This window comes from Musa acuminata, chromosome BXJ1-1 (assembly GCF_036884655.1).
Source record: "Musa acuminata AAA Group cultivar baxijiao chromosome BXJ1-1, Cavendish_Baxijiao_AAA, whole genome shotgun sequence".
Lineage (NCBI taxonomy): Eukaryota > Viridiplantae > Streptophyta > Magnoliopsida > Zingiberales > Musaceae > Musa > Musa acuminata.
Genome location: NC_088327.1, coordinates 5,325,360 through 5,343,240, shown reverse-complemented (window position 1 = coordinate 5,343,240; position 17,881 = coordinate 5,325,360). Strand labels below are relative to the sequence as shown.

Sequence of the window (17,881 nt, the reverse complement as noted above, 5' to 3'; positions counted from 1 at the left end):
ATATTTTCTTTTGGATCTTTTTTTTTTTAAATAGGATCCTCTAATTTTTAAAATACTTAAATTACCTCTTAAAATTTTTCTCATCTTTATTATGCTTTGGTCTGTTATAATATTTTGACTATCATACTAAAAATACAATAAAGTCTATTTGAAAATATTATAAATGATTTAAATGGATCTATAACCTCAATTAAACTAATTATAAATCTAAAGATATGATATTATAATAATTTATTAGTAATAATAACCAAAGAGATATGATATGAAATCATTTCTAGTTTATAGAGCAATCCAATGGTTTCTTCCTGTCCAAGTAGAAGTCTTGTTGTCAACTTATTATCCTTCAGTAGTGATATGCCATAAAGAGCAGAGTAGATGTGCAATCGAAGACTGAAAAGGCCATCTCATAGCTAAACAAAAGGATTAACATTAATGAACTGATCAAAAGAAAAGCTCAATGAAGTGACATAATCTGTGGATCAAGCAAACCATGCTTTAATTATGTAGGTTGGGTTATCGTCTTATGATGGATTCCTCCCTCAGCGGTATCTACAACCATGTTGTCTCCTCCACTGCAGCGATGCATGGCTAGCTAGGTCAAGGCCGCAAACCCTCCGCCCTTCATCATCTGCTTGAACTCCTTGAAGTTGACCTTGCCGTCGCCGTCGACGTCAACCTTGCTTATCATCCGCCGGCAGTCCTCCACGGTGCGGCCTTGCTTGAGGCCGAGTGAGCCGAGAACCGTCCGAAGCTCCTCCACGGTGATGAAGCCGTCACCGTTCTGGTCGAACACGTTGAAGGCCTCCAGCATGTCCTCATCCTCGTCCCGCTCGTCCATGATGGCCTGGTAGAGCGTGCCGAACTCCTCCATGTCCACGCACCCGTCCCCGTTCACGTCGATCTTCTCGATCATGGACGCCAGCTCCTCCTCGGGGATGTGGATCCCCAGGTTCTTGAGCGAGTCCTGCAGCTCCGTCTTGGTGATGCTGCCGTCGCCGTTGCGGTCGAACATCTGGAACACCCGCTTCAGCTCCGACGGGTCCATCCAGGCGCCGCCGACGACGACGCCGGCAGCCCCAAAGGTTCTCTCTTGCGGCTAGGAGAGGAGGAGGAGGAGTCGGAAGCTTGGCGAGAGATGAAAGCAAGAGGAGGGAGGTGAGCTTGCTGCGGGTCAGGAAATAGAGACGTAGGATGCTATGGAGGTGGTGGCCAACGAGGGCTCTTCTTACGATAACAGCTGGCCAGAGTTTTTTCCATTGCCCAACTTATTCGAGTGGTGCGGAGGAAACGAAGGTGGCGACGGTTGAGGATGGGCGGAAGAAGCCAGCCGTGGCTAATTTAAACGCTTCTCTCTCTCTCTCTCTCTCTCTCTCATAATGGCTTTGTTTATTCGGTCAACAGGGATGAGGGAGGGAGTTGGCGGGGGATAATAGGAGGGTGGAGAGTTGAACGGGAATGAGCTGTGAAAGTGGGTGGTAGCCAAGCAACGAGGCTGTGCTGCTATTGATAGGAAATTTGTTGTTCTGTTTCTGCTAAAAGAACAACATTCTCTTCATCTTCTTCGTCGTCGTCATCCTTCCTCTATATCGCCATCACGTTTACGTCTCCCTCTCCTTCGTCGTTCATTCGCCTCCCCACCTTCTTTCTTTGTTTCCCCCCTCTCCTCCCCGTGGCATCGCCATCACCATCGCCGACCATCACTCTAACGTCTTCGAGTTCATCTCTATTGTCATTATTAGTATTATCGCCCACCATCAGCATTCTCCAACAAGCTTTGCCTCCATCGAGACGCTTGCCCCCCTCGAATGAGGTTGCCGGTAGCGTCTTCGACCCCTGCTGGTATCGTGGAGGTTAGGTTAGACTGACCGCGTAATCGCATTCGGAGGTGGAGACGATCCATCGAAACTTCACCCCAGCCTTGGCTGCCACTATCATATGTCCATCGTCATGGGAGTTCCGAACAGTCCTAACCACACTCAATGTTCTATTCCACGAGTCAAAGAAAATAAAAGAATTATTAGTCACTTATGAAATGAGTGACTAATTATCAAAGAAAAACCATGATTTTGTATAACTTGAACTCTAATTGGGTAGAAATTAGTAAAAAATATAATTTGAAGTCATTCAAAAATCCAAAAATGCTACAAGTGTATAATATGCATTTACAGATTGTATGCTTCTTAAAATTTAATGTAATTTTAAATGGAATTACATTATTTTTTAATAAATGATAAAACAAACAATGTAATACTATTCAAATAGTTTTTCCATTAAATTCATTTTATAATTTCATAAACGCATGTGATATTGTATTATAGGCGTTTGATCCATGAGAAAAGTGACTAATTATTAAAAAAATCTAATTCTTAATTAGGCTAAAATTATTGAAAATGTCTTTTAGTTTCGAAAAAAAATTCCTAAATTTTCATATTTTTATTTAAAACTCATTTTTTTAAGAATTTCACATAAATCTGAATATTTTAGACTTCATGATCTGAGTAAAATTGATTTCGAACGAGATTATCCAGATATTTTCAATGAGGGATAAAATCAATGTAACTAATGCTCAAAAATTCCTTTTCCATTGAGATTCATTTGAAAACTTCACAATAAACATATGAAATTATAAAATAGTAAAATGAGTGCTCAAAGCATGAAATTAATAGAAAAATAACAAAGATAATCCAAGCCAACTATTTCTAAAAAATCTTACAGCATACCATTCGATAAATCAAACGTAGCAATTTGATTCGCCAAGAAATCCTAGTTTATTCTACAAAGTCGTTTGGAACAATGTCATATCATGAACATACAACAATATCAATTGGGGGCCATTATATATAGGAGAACACAGAATCTATAAATTTTACAAGAATGAGGAGACATCATGCCTTTTCTGAAATTGCGATTTCAATTCCCAATGAAATCAAATCTTGTTTAAGAGCATCTGCATTCCTGAAATGTAAACCAATCATACCTGCATCCTTGGCTGCCTCAACATTTGTCATCCTGAAAAATGAGAGATCTCTAGTATGTAAGAATAGTAGGGAATCACATCTTGTGTTCTTTATTTTGTTTATTATTTCATTGGATCACAGTTTACTGGATTATTTTTCATGTAGACTGAATCAAGAAAAAAAATATTCAGACAGTTGTTCCAGTGAATGACATTATACTGTTGTTGAACATGAAGTTCGGCTTCCTCATAGAGAATGAATTTACTCTCGCTGACAGATAGGAGTAGCAATAAGTCCGAATCCACCGAGTTCAGGTTGGTGGAATCTGAGTCAGAATGTTGAAATGAAATTGCTTTATTTTATACAAATGCATGTTCAACCAGTAGCCAATCTAGTGAAATGATTAAGTGAAGCACTTATATAGACAAGTTACAGAACAAAAACAGGTACACTACAGAAAAGAAAGTTCAGAATATGAGTTTCTGGTTACTGTTCTTTTTTGCCAGCTCAATTACCAAATACCTGCAGTATGTATGGGACAACAATATTGATTTTGGGTCCATTTAGGAGTCATGCAACAATCATTTTACAATCAGGTTGGCATTGGGAAACTGTAACCAAGATGTGAAAGTCCAACATGAGCAAAATCCATTTGTACGCAATTTTAGACAGAAATGGGGTGATTCTGGAGTATGATCCACTAGCATAAAATTTAGAATTGGGAGACAATGACAGAAGAAAGAACCTGTCATCAACGAAGATACAGCTTGATGCCTCAACTCCAAGATGATGCAGGACTTCCGTGTAACAATCTGGAGCTGGCTTATGTTTCCCTATGCAAGAGAATTCTGCAGTTAGTTTCTTAAAAGAATAAAAGAAAGAAAATGGTAGTTTGAGACATATCAGAATCCATTTTTGCATGTAAATGTCAGGTAGTACAGTAGCATTTCCCCAGTCTAATTAGAATAGGAAAGGACCATGAAAGTGAAATGTTTTAAATGAAACAATTCTATTTCCTTCAGGTTTATCGGATGGGCAAGTTGCATTCTTCAGGTAAATGCTCTAGCATTCTTGGTGGTACCTTCAAATGTGTCACAAAAAAATAAGCAAGCAGAATGATATTTTAACTCGGAATACAACAACCAACATACCCAGGTTCTTTTTTAAATTAAGTGCAAGCAAAATTATTTTCTTTAGAATTTCACATAAAGGACAGGATGTCTTTTACAGTTGTTTTTGGATGTTAATGATCTACTGTTGGATAAAGAAAAGAAAAGAAGAGAAATCTGACTACTTAAGTTAACATTTTAAATAGTAAAACCACAAAATCTTAAGTCAGGAAAAAAAAAGGACAGCTTAACAGTATCATGCAGAAATATTACCAATTAGACAAGAACAAAATGTCCAAGACAAGTACTTTGACAGTCTTAACTTCTCCTCGATCATCATGTACCTATATAACAAAGCTTGGAAATAATTAAACTTAAAACTGATTAAATAATTATAAAGAAATTTAATAAAACTAACCAGATTGGATAGTTGGTGAAAGCATGTACTTCATAATTTTTTTGTTTTAAACTCTCGAGCAATGCTTCAATCCCATCGACATACGAGTATCCTCTTATCATGCATCTTTTGAGACCTAAAAAAGATTGGCCAAGTCATTGACCAGGTTAAACAATGGAAATAAAATTAAAGCATGGATGAAATTTAAAGAGCATATGTAAATTATAGACCTATGTAAGTTAACATCCTACAAGTATTGAGAGTTAGCCAACATATATAAATTATAATCCTTCTATTACAATAAATAAGAAAGCTGATTATTCTCATTCTTGTCAGTCTAAACCAACTGTTGCACATCAATGTAACAAGATAGAGGTCCCACTGGTTCTTGAATGATTTTATCCAATCTAACTAAGTTCTTAGACCTCTTCATCTAGATATATGCCATATATATTTATTGGCATGGGGGTTGAATGCCAAGATCTATCTTCCAAATGGATGACAACATGCTTTGCTAGCAAGAATATTGGGCTATATGGGTTAGATTCCTATGGAACTTGAACCCCCTGGAATAGCCTTTCCAATGTCCTTTTTCTTCTCCTTTATGTAGGCATCATCAATCTGTGTTTGTTTTGTTATCTATGATAGATAAGCTCTGGGATCTAAATCAATGACTGCTGCATATTCATACTGCAAGTTGATGGACCTTATCCCTTATGCATGTGTTAATGATCTAAGGAAGCACACTTGTTGGCGGCAAGATCCAAGTCAACATCAAGGTCATAACCTACTCATCACAGATCTGTAGCTCATCTTCTCCTGCAGTCATAGTGTTTTCCAAGCATCAAGTTAGTCTCTGCCGACATGGGAATGGGTTCCACCTTGCACTTCCCTATGCATAGCCACCATGATCCAACCAAACTAGGAAATTGACAAAGGCAACTAAATGGAGGGAGGAAACTGTAGTGTAGCTACACTTTGCAACAACATTTATTCTAGCTTTGTCCCAGTAGATATCTTAATTTAAATTGATGCAGAAAGGGAAAAGTAAATGGCTAGTTATAGCTAACGAAGAAATTTAATCTTACAGCAAGAAGTAACTAATATGGCTACCAGTTTCCCAGTTGGCACCAGGTGTCATGGAGCATTAGCAAAGAGTCACGTTCTCAATCATAGCTTATTTCAACATCTTCCTAGAAGTTAACATAACACTAACTTTGAGCACTGCCATCCTTCTTTGGGCACAGCCATCCTGATATATCTTGCAGATACAGATCTTTTGGACCAACCAGAGATCAAATGCTTAAAGCTTAAGACATGGATTTATGTTCTAATTTTTCATGAAGTGAAAGAGTGTTGTCACATTGACACGGGCACTGAAAGATATCTCGAATTTTCAAGTTCCAAAAGAGTACAGATAAATGGAAAGAAAATTCTTCATTAATAATCAAGACCGAGCAAAGATCCTAGAAGACCACAATCAATCAACAACAGTGAAAGAGAATTGTGCAGAACAAATATTTTAAAAGATTTTTTATATCTCTTAATTACAGAGCATATCATGGTGGATGTCTATGTTCTGTTGGTTTTAATGTCAAAAGTCGAAGGTGAGAATCATTAGCTACTTAAGAGGATTGTTACTACTCATTGCTCCAAATTTGGTGTTTTATTTTAATAAAATTCAACCTTGTCATTCAAGAATTAGCATTTTCTATATCTCTTTGTTGTATTTAGATAGATTTATAGACTGCAATAGTATATTCTTATTCTTCTCTAGTGGATAAATCATCCTCCATTTCTAATTTGTCACCAAGGAAACTCTATACCTCTATTATCATCAAATGCAGAACCTGCCCAATGATGTGCACTAATGTGATCAGGAAATTCCAAGCTAAAAGATGGAGTACAGGCAGAATTCTCACCAAGATCTGTTCAAATGGTTGCATGACAGTTTAACAAGAATATTATGATATTAGAATTAGAAAATATGATCAAATGCAACTGATCGAAGATAGATAACATTAGCAATAATTATGTTCAACTATTAGTAAGGTTATATGTGTTGTGAATTAAAAAATAATAATAATGAACTTCAAGGAACCATATCCACATTGTGATGGATTGTAAAAAAGAATAGTTGACTTTGGGATTCCTATGGATCACAAATAATTATCCTTACCTTCCAAATCAAGAGGTCTTCCATCTTTGAAGAACTTTCTAGCAAGCTCATTCTGAAGGAAGTTTGAATTTGTTAAACGAAGTTCAATATCATGTTATTAGCATCACAAAAATAACTAAGGTCAAAAATGGGATGTAACAAATCATGAAGACAAATGAAAAGATTACAGAGTTGTCAACACAAGGCATCAGAAAATTTGATATATTTGTAATACAGAGTGGTCTAACACAGGGCATCTATTGAAAAACAAGACAAAAAATTAGATACAATACAGTCCACGTTCTCATACACTTCTTATAAAAAACAATAGCACATGACAGCCACTTACAGTACACATCTGAAGAAACAAATATGCAATGGAAGACAACAAAGATTATTTCGAACTGTATGAATGTAGTACCCCCTAAGAACCCTAAATTATCTGACCTTTTAGTAATTATTTATTGAATGGATATTTGCAGGAATCATCTGACACATCCTAGAAGTATCCATGTTTCACAGACTACAATTGATATGGCTAAACAGCTACAAGTTGGTGCTCAATCTGCACATAAAAGGTTGATTAATGGGTCTTCATTGCATAACAATCATCAAAAGCATTTGATCCTGTTGCCATTTGGGCCTTTCAAACCACAACATGATATTAAAATTGATCAGTAAGAAACAGAATCTCAAGTCCTTTTAGGAGCATTTTCACTTTGGTTTTTTCAACTGTTGTGCAAGTTAAATCGACATTTTCCTTAACTAAAATATCACATACAGTTTAAATGGAAAACTTCAAAAAACAGGCCAACTATTAATATTTTCCTTAACTAAAATATCACATACAAGAACAGCTTTCTCATGCGAATATCCCCCTCTATAAATAATCTAATCAAATACCTTCTAACTCGGACTTGTTAAGTCCTAAAATTAATCAGAGACATTAATTTATTGTTTGACTCCAGCTAGGACTCTTATGAGTTAAGAAATTTTGAGTCTTTGACACAATAATCTTTAAAATAGAATGACATATTATACTTTGAATGAACAGAATTTATAGTATTCTCATTAATCTCTTAGCTTTACCATGAATCAAAATTTCAGGATTCATTTCATGCTAATTTCAAGATTAATGCTAAGATGTTTATGAGGCAAATTATATCCCAATGGACAGCCCAAGGAGCCAAGAATTCAAAGTATTTTACAGAGCTACTATACACAAAAATGGATGAAAATTCTTCTCACCTTTTTAGTTCTTAGATTACTCTTAGTAATCCCTGTGAATTTTTAATAGATTTTTATTTATTTTATTCTTGAACATAGTGAAGAAATCAATCACACATCCTTAGAGGGTCATTCCAAACCCATCACCTATCACCATATATCATGTCTTGTAAGCCAGAGGATAGAATGATTTGAATATGAGTATAGTTTGTTGAAAGATCTTATCCTTCTCATACAACTTTTATCTCTTTAGTTGATTACTTGGAATGGTGAGATCCTAAGCAGACTACTTTGGCTGATTTGGCTGATGAGAGTTATATCCCTTGGATGTTTTTATTAGATAGTGAGCTTGATTATCTTCCCTTCAACCCATTCCACTTATTTCATTTTCATTACATTATCATATTAGACTTAGATATTTAGTTGTAATTTTCATCATAATATGATATTTGTAACTAGCCATTTCTGCTAATAATTAAGTTAGAGTCATCATTTTGGTAAAGCATGTGCAAGATTTATGAAGACAAAATGTTGTATTTCACTATAAAAGAAAAGGAATACTATAACAAAAAAAATGAAAGTTCTGTATCTAGCAAGAACTATGATTCACACCAACATGTTCATATTTTTCATCTCCTTTTTAGCTTAAAAGACAATAAATTTGGCTCAATATCTGAGCATACAGATCATGAAGAATTTTTGCATATTAAGAACTCATGCACAACAAATTTAATAAACTAAATAATCAATAAAAGTCATTATCTTCCTTATTTGACAGGAAACTGTAGCTGCTTGATATTGTTTCTTTCTCACAAATGAAGATATCATTGACAAATAGACTTTACAATAACACTTGATTCTCATCTAGTATCATACAATTTCTGGTGTAATGAATTATAAAATTAATACAAAGAATATTATTACAATGATTTAGCTAAGAAATAGAATTCAAATTTATCTCCAGGATTCTAATGTAAAAGGCACAGACATTTAGTATTTCTACGAAAAAGCTGATACAAAAGCAAAAAGTAAGTCAATTATCTTTTTGGAGACACATGCTTTTCCATCCAAAGTCACAGAAAATACCTCATCAATCAGTCCCTTTTCGAATTCAGTCCATGCAGTGGGATGTTTTTCCGCTAGAAGTTCTTTCATAGACATTCTGTACAAGAAAAAATTCCACAAAAAATGAAAAATGAGTAAAATATGTTCCTAGTCGCAAACTCCAATAGATAAATATATTAAATGTGAAAAAAATTGCAAGAACTAGGAATCACCAACAAATTATTAGGAACTGCAACAACACAAAGCATAAAAGATGCACAACCAAGGAGTTGGAACCACTACATTCCATCATGTAATGTCCACCAGTCCTTTGACCTCAAATGAGATTTATCCTCTCATTTTTTCTGGCTATGAATTTTTATCACATTAGCTTTCCCCTTAGATCTCATCAAGACCTAAGTTGTTTTTACAAAAATTTTCTGTCTAACACCTTCCTAACGAGGAGCAACATAACTACGTTTGAAACATATAATAAACAAATCATATATCGAACACAAATTTAGACAAATATTAAATTAATAACGAAAGGTTTACTAGTTATGGAAACAAAAGGGACTTTGATTATAAAAGAAATAAGTCCAAATGCGCAAAAGATTTCTTATGACAGTGAAACGTCAAGCTCTGATTCCATAAATAACACGAATGGTATGGAATTTATTGCATGACAAAAAAGACAATGTGAAGAGGATATACATCAGAGAAGGTTAGTAAAATAACAAATTGACCTAAAACACTACACAACCTTAGTAGCAGCAGTAGGGGGCAATTGTGGTTTGTTAATAATCAAATCAGCCAGAAAAAAGGAAAACAAACAAGTAATCTCCCAATCAAAACTGTATTCTCTATCGTAAGGATCATAAATCGATAGACGTATCAATTGGAAACAAGAAATTAAAAAGGATCTGACGGCCAGAGTTCTGCTTTTCTCTAACTTCATAATGTTAACGGTAATGGAAGCAATTAACTGAAAAGGATGAGTGAACGAGAACAATTTAAGGCAAGGAGAAGTCAAACAACAACGCTTAATTGCAGCAAGCCCAAGGGAAACGAATGTTTACCGTGCAACAAAATTGGCACCCCTCCTGTTCATAATTTTGATCTCACAAGAAATGGATCAGAGTAATATCATTCGACATGATCTTACTATTGATAGACTCCAATCAGCGACGACAGGAACACGGGAACCATGAGAAATCGAGATATTATTTCATGGCATATCACAGAGAAAAATGGGTGAAAAAAACAAAGGAGGAAACTGAACTGGAAGAAAGCGGGGACGTCGTCGTAGAAGGGATCGCGGACGAGCGTGTCCATCACGTCGAACAGCAAGACGGGAAGCTTCCGCCAACGCTGCGAGGCGGAGGCGCAGTCGACGGTGGCGGGGGCGGCAGAGCAGAAGGCGGTGGTCATGGCTCGTCTTGCAGGGACCGGCTTTGGAAGAGGGTGGAAGATCGGAGGCCGGAAGACGGCAGCGGCCATTCACAAGAATTTGATGTTAGCAGGGAACTAGGAACTTCTATTTATCCTTTTGGCTCTCAAATCATTTCTCCCTCTACGGATCTTAATAATTTCCGAAATTTTCAATCTATATACTGTTTTAGATATTTAAAATATGAATGTCATGAAAAACGTTTCATTTTGGGCTGTCCTTTGGTGCCTTCCTTTTTATTTTTCCTTCACATTTTTATATCCCAAAATATTCATGATAAAATAAGCCAAAAAATTATTTTTTACATGAGACCGATCCATAAAATGAAATGGTTTAGACATAGTATTTTTTACTGGGTTATTATATATAATATTTTTATCACCTCCAAGAAGACACTGTAGGTCTATGCAAAAATATTATGGTTAAAGGAATATGGATTTACTAACTTGTCATCATTTATGGGATTTCAAATATATATTTTTATTGTTTGGGAACGAGAACATGTAAAAAACTTAATTTTTATGTTAGTAATAATGTTTATTATATATACAAAAAAATATTGTAAAAAATCATTTCACCTAATGGATTTCTAGTAAAAAACATTTTGGAACTAAGAACAAAATACTAATAGAGAAATAAAAAGGAACATCTCGACAAAAACCCAGAACTAGAGATTTTTTTTTCTGAAAATTCATCCATAATTAAATCTTAGCTAGATTTACCACGCATTTGCTTCCTAAACATTATATTTCTATTCCTGTAAAGTTTAATATTATAATATGTTTTTATATGAATATATATTTTTTATGTAATTTTGAATGGTATCGTCTGATACGGACGGTACGTACCGGTCCGATGACATATTGATACACGGACCATCCGCTACCGGACAGACCGTACTACGGTGCTACAGTGGTACACTGTAGCAGTACTACAGTCATACAGTAAAAGGAAATAGCTCGATAAACCCTGGTATACTGTTTGATACGTTCTGGTATACCGCTCGGTACGCCAGTACCGTACTGAGCCTACCTCGAAATACCGGTACGATATGATATAATATTTTCCACTTATATTTTGTGGATATATCACTCACATTGGCTCAATAAACTTATTAATTAAGGTTTATTCATGAAATCTAACAAACCTATCCATATTTAAGAATAACAAATTTAATTTTAAAATCATAAAATATAAATTATTAGTAGTGCCCTCACTTTCATTCATTAGTATCAACTAAGGTTTCAATGTCTCCACTTTAATGGCTTAGCAATAGTCATTTGAGGAAGATTAACTACAAGCACATTAATTCAAGTTTATATTTACATATGGATGTAGAATACAAACTTCTATTTAAAATTAACTCAACTTTAATATCGGACTAAATTGGTAATTCTAATCAATCAAATTAATAAGACAGTTACTAATATCCTGATCAAACAGTGCACAAGTAAAATGAGAGAGATTCCAACATGAAAGTAAATTTACCAAAACATACTCTCACAACAGAGAGAGATCCCCTCTATAAACACTTTTGGGACGTCTTCTTTGTAGTTTTCAAGATCTACAAAAGAAACTATTGTCTCAGTTACTTGTACAACATGCAATACCACAACTCATAGGTAATGTCATCAATAAAAATGAGAATGTACGGGACTTGAAAGACTAAACCAATCTAAATCTTGACAAGGATTTTTTTTCTGTCTTGACATATATAATCGAGACCATTGTTCTCCGGGAAAAAGATTGCTTGTTATTCCAAGAAGATACTCTTTGACTTGTTACCATCACTTATATCTACCTGCAAGACACCATGTGCAGATTTGTGGCAATTACAGTAGGAACACACGAGATCATCGTCGGAGTTGGGTAAACATATTTACACACCTTTCGAAACTTACTAGCTACAATGAGACAAAGAACAGGAGAGTTCAAAAGAAAAATCCTCTACTTCATTTCCTCGAGTTTTGTTTGGATGATGAAACAAAGCATCCATTTATACCACATGATCGTCAGCTTAGGAGGTAGGAAAGCTGAAGAAGACAGATGATGTGGGTACCCGGCCGATAATACCAAATTCCAATATTTTGGTGGAAGATAATTCACCTTATGAACATTCTTTGTATCCATAAATGTCAGCATGGATATAATAAGATGCCTTCCACCACCTTTCCAAAAACAACCATCCTATCAACATGTCAGATGCTTGGATAGATGATTCCAGCATCTGAACCAACTTCTGATAGAAAAGCTGCAATAAGAACCATATAGGTGATTAAAAATTTGAGTAGTAAGTTCAAGTATCATGAAATAAACACATCAGATAATAAGTAGTACTTTGCACAGCTCCTCAGGTCATGCAGAATTTACAGAGCATCAGCTTGTCTTTTGTGGCTGGTGCCCTTTCTACCCAGTCCATCCATTCGGTGCATTTGGCGACGGAGTCTCCTGCATGTCAATCACATCAACCAAATATGGACTACCCATTGTATTTCAAACAGCCTTTGAATAGAGAGTTCATTATGAAATATCTAATACTAAAGGCATCAAAATGGAAGGAAGGCGGATGAATGAACACCTGTAGCATTTGCTGATAGATCCATTGCATCCTTGGTTGTGTTCCAACAGCTTGTTGGTCAAACTGGCCCTATAAAGCAAGAAGTACCGAATGAGACATGTGAGGGATATACAAAACTTAAAAAAGAGAAGTCATTGAAATCAATGCATTATTCAATATTGACAAGCAAATTAAAGTGATTATTTTATTTATCAATACCATGTGGAATTGAAATTGTAATTAGAAGCTTGGATATGGTAAAAACACAGATAGACAAACCTGGAACATGCTGCCCAAAGACATCCTTGATTGATTGTTAGTTTGATGTGAGTGGTTCACTTGTGGTCCATAATGGCAACCAAGCGAGAAATCACTCGGGCTAATTTCACCCTGCATTATATTCTCAATTTTATGACCAAAGGAAGCTGAACGACCTCATTGGCCAACAGACAACGAATATATACAGAAGTAAAGAAATGTTGATCACTAAAAAGGCTTCCCAATGCACAAAGATCCTTGCTAATGCAGGATCAATGGAGAGTCAGATTATGAGACCTTATGACTGTAAGCGATAGAGGCTGTTTCCATGACTCGAACCATGACATCTTAGTTACAAAGAAGCAACTTATGGTACTGCTAAGGCTCACCCTCAAAAAAATGTCTCTTACTGTTAACATAGAAGTCTTTTAAAAAGATATTGGCATTTTAAGTACCATTGGCGTCAAGCTTTCCTGAGCATCAATATCTATCCCTGCATTTGAAGCAGAAGGAATGACTAGATTGATCCCACTATGATTTCGGGACAGTAATGTTCCTTGATCATCCTGTGGAATGTGGATACTAGAATCAGAAATGGTTTACAGGAAACGTAGTACTTCATAAATAAGGAATTTGAGTATGCCTCACAACTCATATATCATTTTCCTGTTTAAATAAAGTGTGAAGTATATGTCAGACTACCTTTTTCTTGGGTGGCCGACCTCTCCGTTTAATTTGGGGTGAATTTTGGATTTTATGACCTGCAGATGTGACCAGGTGTTGCACAACATTTTCAGCATTCTCAGGTGTCCTTGAATCAGAAGGAAGAATCATAAAGTTTGCATTTCCAGAATTTTTATCATTTGATAAAAATTTCTCAACCTCTCCAATCATCTTGAGAGCAAGATGGTATCTGTCACTGGACATCATTCCAACTTCTACAAGTTGAAGGCAACTCATTACTAAATTGTCATAGCGCTCCAGTCGATTGTTTGCAACCATCTCATCAGTGGGATAAGATATTGTATTCAATAGTTTAATGTCCTTTCTCCAGCGATCAATTACGTATCGAGATGGAATCTCATACACCTGCTGTAACTTAAGCACAGATAAAGCATGCCTACACAAAATGCCTCTAAATTGGAAAGAACCACAACAACACTGGACCTCAAGTTCATTTGAACTGTAAAGAACTCTGAAATCTCTATACTCTGTGGGGTTACCATCTTCCAATAGAAGAGACTCCTTAATGTCATAAGTTGAAATTTGTGCTTCCTCTTTGACCAAGGAAACATTACAATACATTGTGGCCTTTAGCTCATCTTGGAACTCTTTGAACTTGTTATAAGTGTAAAGCTCAACAAGTTGTTTTTCCATATAAAATTTAGAGACCAAATTTGGGATTTTGTTAAAAGACTCAAGTTCAGCTTGCGCTTCCTTCTCATACTTATTCTGTAAAGCAACCTCATAAACACTCAAAAATTGCTTTAAGGAAGTTTCAGGATATATAAATCCATCAAAAAAAGAACTCAAGCATGTGCCTCGATCACTACAAGACAATCCTGCCCAAAATGTGTCTTTCAAATAAACAGGAACCCAAGAATGTCTATTCTCATATAACCAATTGAGCCATTCATTAGCTTCTAGTCCATATGCTTCAATCATGTTTTTCCAATCCTTTTCAAACACATCAGTTTCATACGAGTCAAAGACTATCTTCTCCAGTGCCTTCCTGATTGAATTGCAATTTTCATGTTCTATAAAGCGCAGTGAGATCCTCTTCATTATTTGCCAAAGACATAGACGATGACGAACACCTGGGAACACCTTCGTCAATGCATCCTTGATGGCCTCACATTCGTCAGTTATCAGAGAATTTGGGGGTTGTCTTGACATGCATGCTAACCATGTCTTAAATAACCAAAAGTAGGTCTCAGCAGTCTCATCTGATAGCAAGCCGCAGCCAAGCAGAACCAACTGGCCATGATTGTTAACTCCAACAAACAGTGAAAGAGGTATATCAAAGTCACCTGTTAGGTAGGTTGTATCAAGTAGAACAACATCCCCAAAATGTTTGAATGTGGCCCTTGATATAGCATCAGCCCAGAATACATTCCTCAGGCGGCCTTCCTCATCCAAATCCATTGAATAAAAGAAGTTTGCATTTTTCATTTGCATATGTGTAAAGAACTGATAAATAGCTTCAGCATTGCCATCATGAAGCATCAAATGCCCTCTTTCATCCAAGGTTCTGATGTTCTTTTCACCAAAAGGTATGTCCTCAACTAGTTTGAGCACGGGCGACTGAAACCTCTTCAGTCTTCGTATCATAATCTTCCCATTGTTTTCATCATGCTTTGGCAATGCATAAGACATCTTTTTTCTGCGCTTCTTCAATTCAATCTTTGATGGATCCATAGGATGGTTGTGCTCTAGAATAGCTTTCTTTATATGTAATAATCCATCAGCCCGCAACTTCAACAGGATTGTGGCCTGACAGTTTGTTTTAGCCGTAGGCCTACACAAGTAGCTAGGATCATCTGCCCGTCCCTTGCCCCCCCTAGAACAAATAAATTCCACAGATTGGTATTGGCCAAACTTATTATAATTCGTCCTCTTCAGACGTGCACTAAACCCCACGAGCCGAGCATACTCTCTATAAAACTCCAAAGCTTCCTCATAGGACTTGAATTTCATTCCGACAGTAGGAGTTCTATCATCCACTATGTTTGTTTTGGCATCCCCACCACAAGCATCATCGTTGTCTGTTTTCTCATCTAATGCACTGGCCATAGCAAACTCATCGTCCATCCCCTCCAACAGTAAGTTACCTGCAATATTGTAACAAAATGCCTTCTCAAAAAGATAAACAAGACAAAAAAATATTTGACATAAGAAATAAATCAAGTTGTAAAACCCAACATTTCCAAATACTAAAATTCCACCAACATCATTGAAGAAAAAATTTAACAAAAAGTCATAAATGAAAAACAAGTACATTAGTTTAAAAAACTATCTCTAGCTTGGTACTTCCAACAAAAAATTCTTGTGTTATGGAAAAAGGTGTGAGAGTCCGGAACTGAAGGTAGTTTAAGGACTAATTGATATTAATAGTGATCATCATTCTATGAATCTTAATCACTATAGGCTAATTGGCTACACCAAATGAAGCTTAGAGATAGAAATTAAATCTAACACAGCGCATGGAAGCCATTTGGATTTAAACTTGGTAATGGGAAGCTACTGAAGCTTTGGTACGATAAATGGTCGTATTTTGGATGAAACAGGGAGATAACGGGCCTGAGTACTATGGATGTCGATTCTGATGTACCCCAAGACACGGTATCTGACCTAATCATCGATGGCAGGCTATGGTGCCTGGACTCGGCACGTCGCCCCCAATTATCCACGTCGATACAGCACGATATGCATCCCGGTGTGGAATAAGGGCCAAATTCAGCCGGGATCGGTAGAAAACCCGCAGGGATCGATTCAGGCCGATTCCAGCAGATCTGTCGCCATGGGGAAGAAGAAGGAGAGCAGTAGCAGCAATTGGCGTGGAAGGAAGAAGAGAAGGATGAGGGGGAACAGGAACAGGCTACCTGGCTCCGGCCGTCAGCTGCTGTTCGCCGCCTGCTGGGTGCCCGCTTCCGCCTGGTAACGCTGCGTAAAAGAGGGTGAGAAAGAGGCCGAGCGTAAGAGGGAGGCTGACGGGACTGAAAACATTTCAGTTCCGGATTTAAATCTGCTTAAAATCCGTCTACTGTGTTTAGAGGTTCGACGGCCCAGCCCAATTTTAATCGGCCCATCATAGGCCAATGCTGGGTTTATCAACCACTTATATATATATATATATATATATATATATATATATATATATATATATATATATATATATATATATATATATATTCTCTAATTTTAAAAAATTCTACCGTCTCATCTCCTATAAAACATGATTTTATGCCTACACCTCTCTACTTGGCCCTCCGCCCCTAATCATCTTTGCCTCTATTCTTGACATTCTTTATATACAAGCTATCTACCTTTTACTTGTCATCTCTATTATTTTTAGTAAGGGAGACATAGGTGAGGACAACAAGAGTGAGGCGTGCAAACAAAGATGGCGATGATGATAAAGGAAGAGGGGAGAAGAGACTAGGGCGATGGTGTAAGGAGGCAAGGGCGAGGGTGTGAGGTAGAGGTGGCTAAGGGTGAGTGACGGGTGAGAGGACTTACGCATAGAGACTTAGGCAACCAAGAGTTGAGGCAGTTCTCAATAGTTCTCATTTGTCCTCTTTGATCATTATAGACACGATGATTAGAAAAGGAAGTCACAACATCCTCTTTATAGATGATGTCATCATGGGATAAGACTAGCCATATCGTCGAAAACGGGAGGAGAGGTGATGGTCGATGTGATGGTAGTAGAGGTAAAATAGTTTTTTAATGAAAGAAAAAGTGTTTTACAATAATTTCTCAAAACTAATATATATATATATATATATATATATATATATATATATATATATATATATTTGATGTTTGGGGCTAAAACTAGGGATTATGATGTAATAAAATTTAATAAGGCTTTAGTTAGTTAGTTTAATGCTTTGTGGAGCTTACATCCATCTTGGATTGAACTCACTAGCTTCAAGTAACTATAAGCTTGAACTCAATTAGAACGAAGAAACAAGCTCTTAGTTGGCTCAAATATTTGAGTT

General features: G+C 36.3%; 3 protein-coding genes across 8 annotated transcripts; all 3 read right to left on the bottom strand.

Moving 5' to 3' along the window:
• Positions 1–386: 386 nt before the first annotated feature.
• LOC135680132 (calmodulin-like protein 3) lies at positions 387–1,604 on the bottom strand. Its single transcript, XM_065194122.1, has one exon. The coding sequence runs from the start codon at positions 1,043–1,045 to the stop codon at positions 593–595; it is 453 nt and encodes a 150-aa protein (XP_065050194.1). The 5' UTR covers positions 1,046–1,604; the 3' UTR covers positions 387–592.
• Positions 1,605–2,727: 1,123 nt separating this feature from the next.
• Positions 2,728–10,465, bottom strand: LOC103986853 (flavin mononucleotide hydrolase 1, chloroplatic). 2 transcript variants are annotated; one of them, XM_009404973.3, is made up of 7 exons: positions 10,175–10,465; positions 8,935–9,010; positions 6,643–6,694; positions 4,485–4,599; positions 4,340–4,410; positions 3,703–3,790; positions 2,728–3,009 (listed from the first exon to the last, which is right to left on the bottom strand). In XM_009404973.3, exons 1-7 carry the CDS (start codon positions 10,390–10,392, stop codon positions 2,886–2,888), a joined length of 744 nt encoding a protein of 247 aa, XP_009403248.2. In that variant the 5' UTR covers positions 10,393–10,465; the 3' UTR covers positions 2,728–2,885. The 2 variants fall into 2 exon arrangements, with proteins under 2 accessions (XP_009403248.2, XP_064983276.1); XM_065127204.1 differs by lacking the exon at positions 10,175–10,465 and adding an exon at positions 9,972–10,117.
• A 1,398-nt stretch (positions 10,466–11,863) lies between these two features.
• LOC135623623 (protein FAR1-RELATED SEQUENCE 6-like) lies at positions 11,864–16,872 on the bottom strand. Of its 5 annotated transcripts, XM_065126938.1 has the most exons (8): positions 16,760–16,850; positions 16,509–16,669; positions 13,860–15,988; positions 13,613–13,723; positions 13,179–13,289; positions 12,921–12,989; positions 12,680–12,790; positions 11,864–12,593 (listed from the first exon to the last, which is right to left on the bottom strand). In XM_065126938.1, the coding sequence occupies exons 3-7, from the start codon at positions 15,966–15,968 to the stop codon at positions 12,749–12,751; spliced, it is 2,442 nt and encodes an 813-aa protein (XP_064983010.1). In that variant the 5' UTR covers positions 15,969–15,988; positions 16,509–16,669; positions 16,760–16,850; the 3' UTR covers positions 11,864–12,593; positions 12,680–12,748. The 5 variants fall into 5 exon arrangements, with proteins under 5 accessions (XP_064983010.1, XP_064982950.1, XP_064982889.1 ...); XM_065126878.1 differs by lacking the exon at positions 16,509–16,669 and having other exon boundaries at positions 16,760–16,872; XM_065126817.1 differs by having other exon boundaries at positions 16,509–16,857.
• Between the last annotated feature and the right edge of the window lie 1,009 nt (positions 16,873–17,881).

What these genes read in the sequence shown, in the direction of transcription:
- LOC135680132 (XM_065194122.1), bottom strand. Translation starts at nt 1,045, where the DNA reads ATGGACCCGTCGGAGCTGAAGCGGGTGTTCCAGATGTTCGACCGCAAC.
- LOC103986853 (XM_009404973.3), bottom strand. Translation starts at nt 10,392, where the DNA reads ATGGCCGCTGCCGTCTTCCGGCCTCCGATCTTCCACCCTCTTCCAAAG. An exon ending in AAAAGGGACTGATTGATGAG is followed by an intron (nt 6,695 to 8,934) that starts GTATTTTCTGTG and finishes AACTTCCTTCAG; the next exon opens with AATGAGCTTGCTAGAAAGTT. An exon ending in TGTATCTTCGTTGATGACAG is followed by an intron (nt 3,010 to 3,702) that starts GTTCTTTCTTCT and finishes CTCATTTTTCAG; the next exon opens with GATGACAAATGTTGAGGCAG.
- LOC135623623 (XM_065126878.1), bottom strand. Translation starts at nt 15,968, where the DNA reads ATGGACGATGAGTTTGCTATGGCCAGTGCATTAGATGAGAAAACAGAC. An exon ending in AGGAAAGCTTGACGCCAATG is followed by an intron (nt 13,290 to 13,612) that starts GTACTTAAAATG and finishes AATATAATGCAG; the next exon opens with GGTGAAATTAGCCCGAGTGA. An exon ending in TCTATCAGCAAATGCTACAG is followed by an intron (nt 12,791 to 12,920) that starts GTGTTCATTCAT and finishes ATTGACATGCAG; the next exon opens with GAGACTCCGTCGCCAAATGC.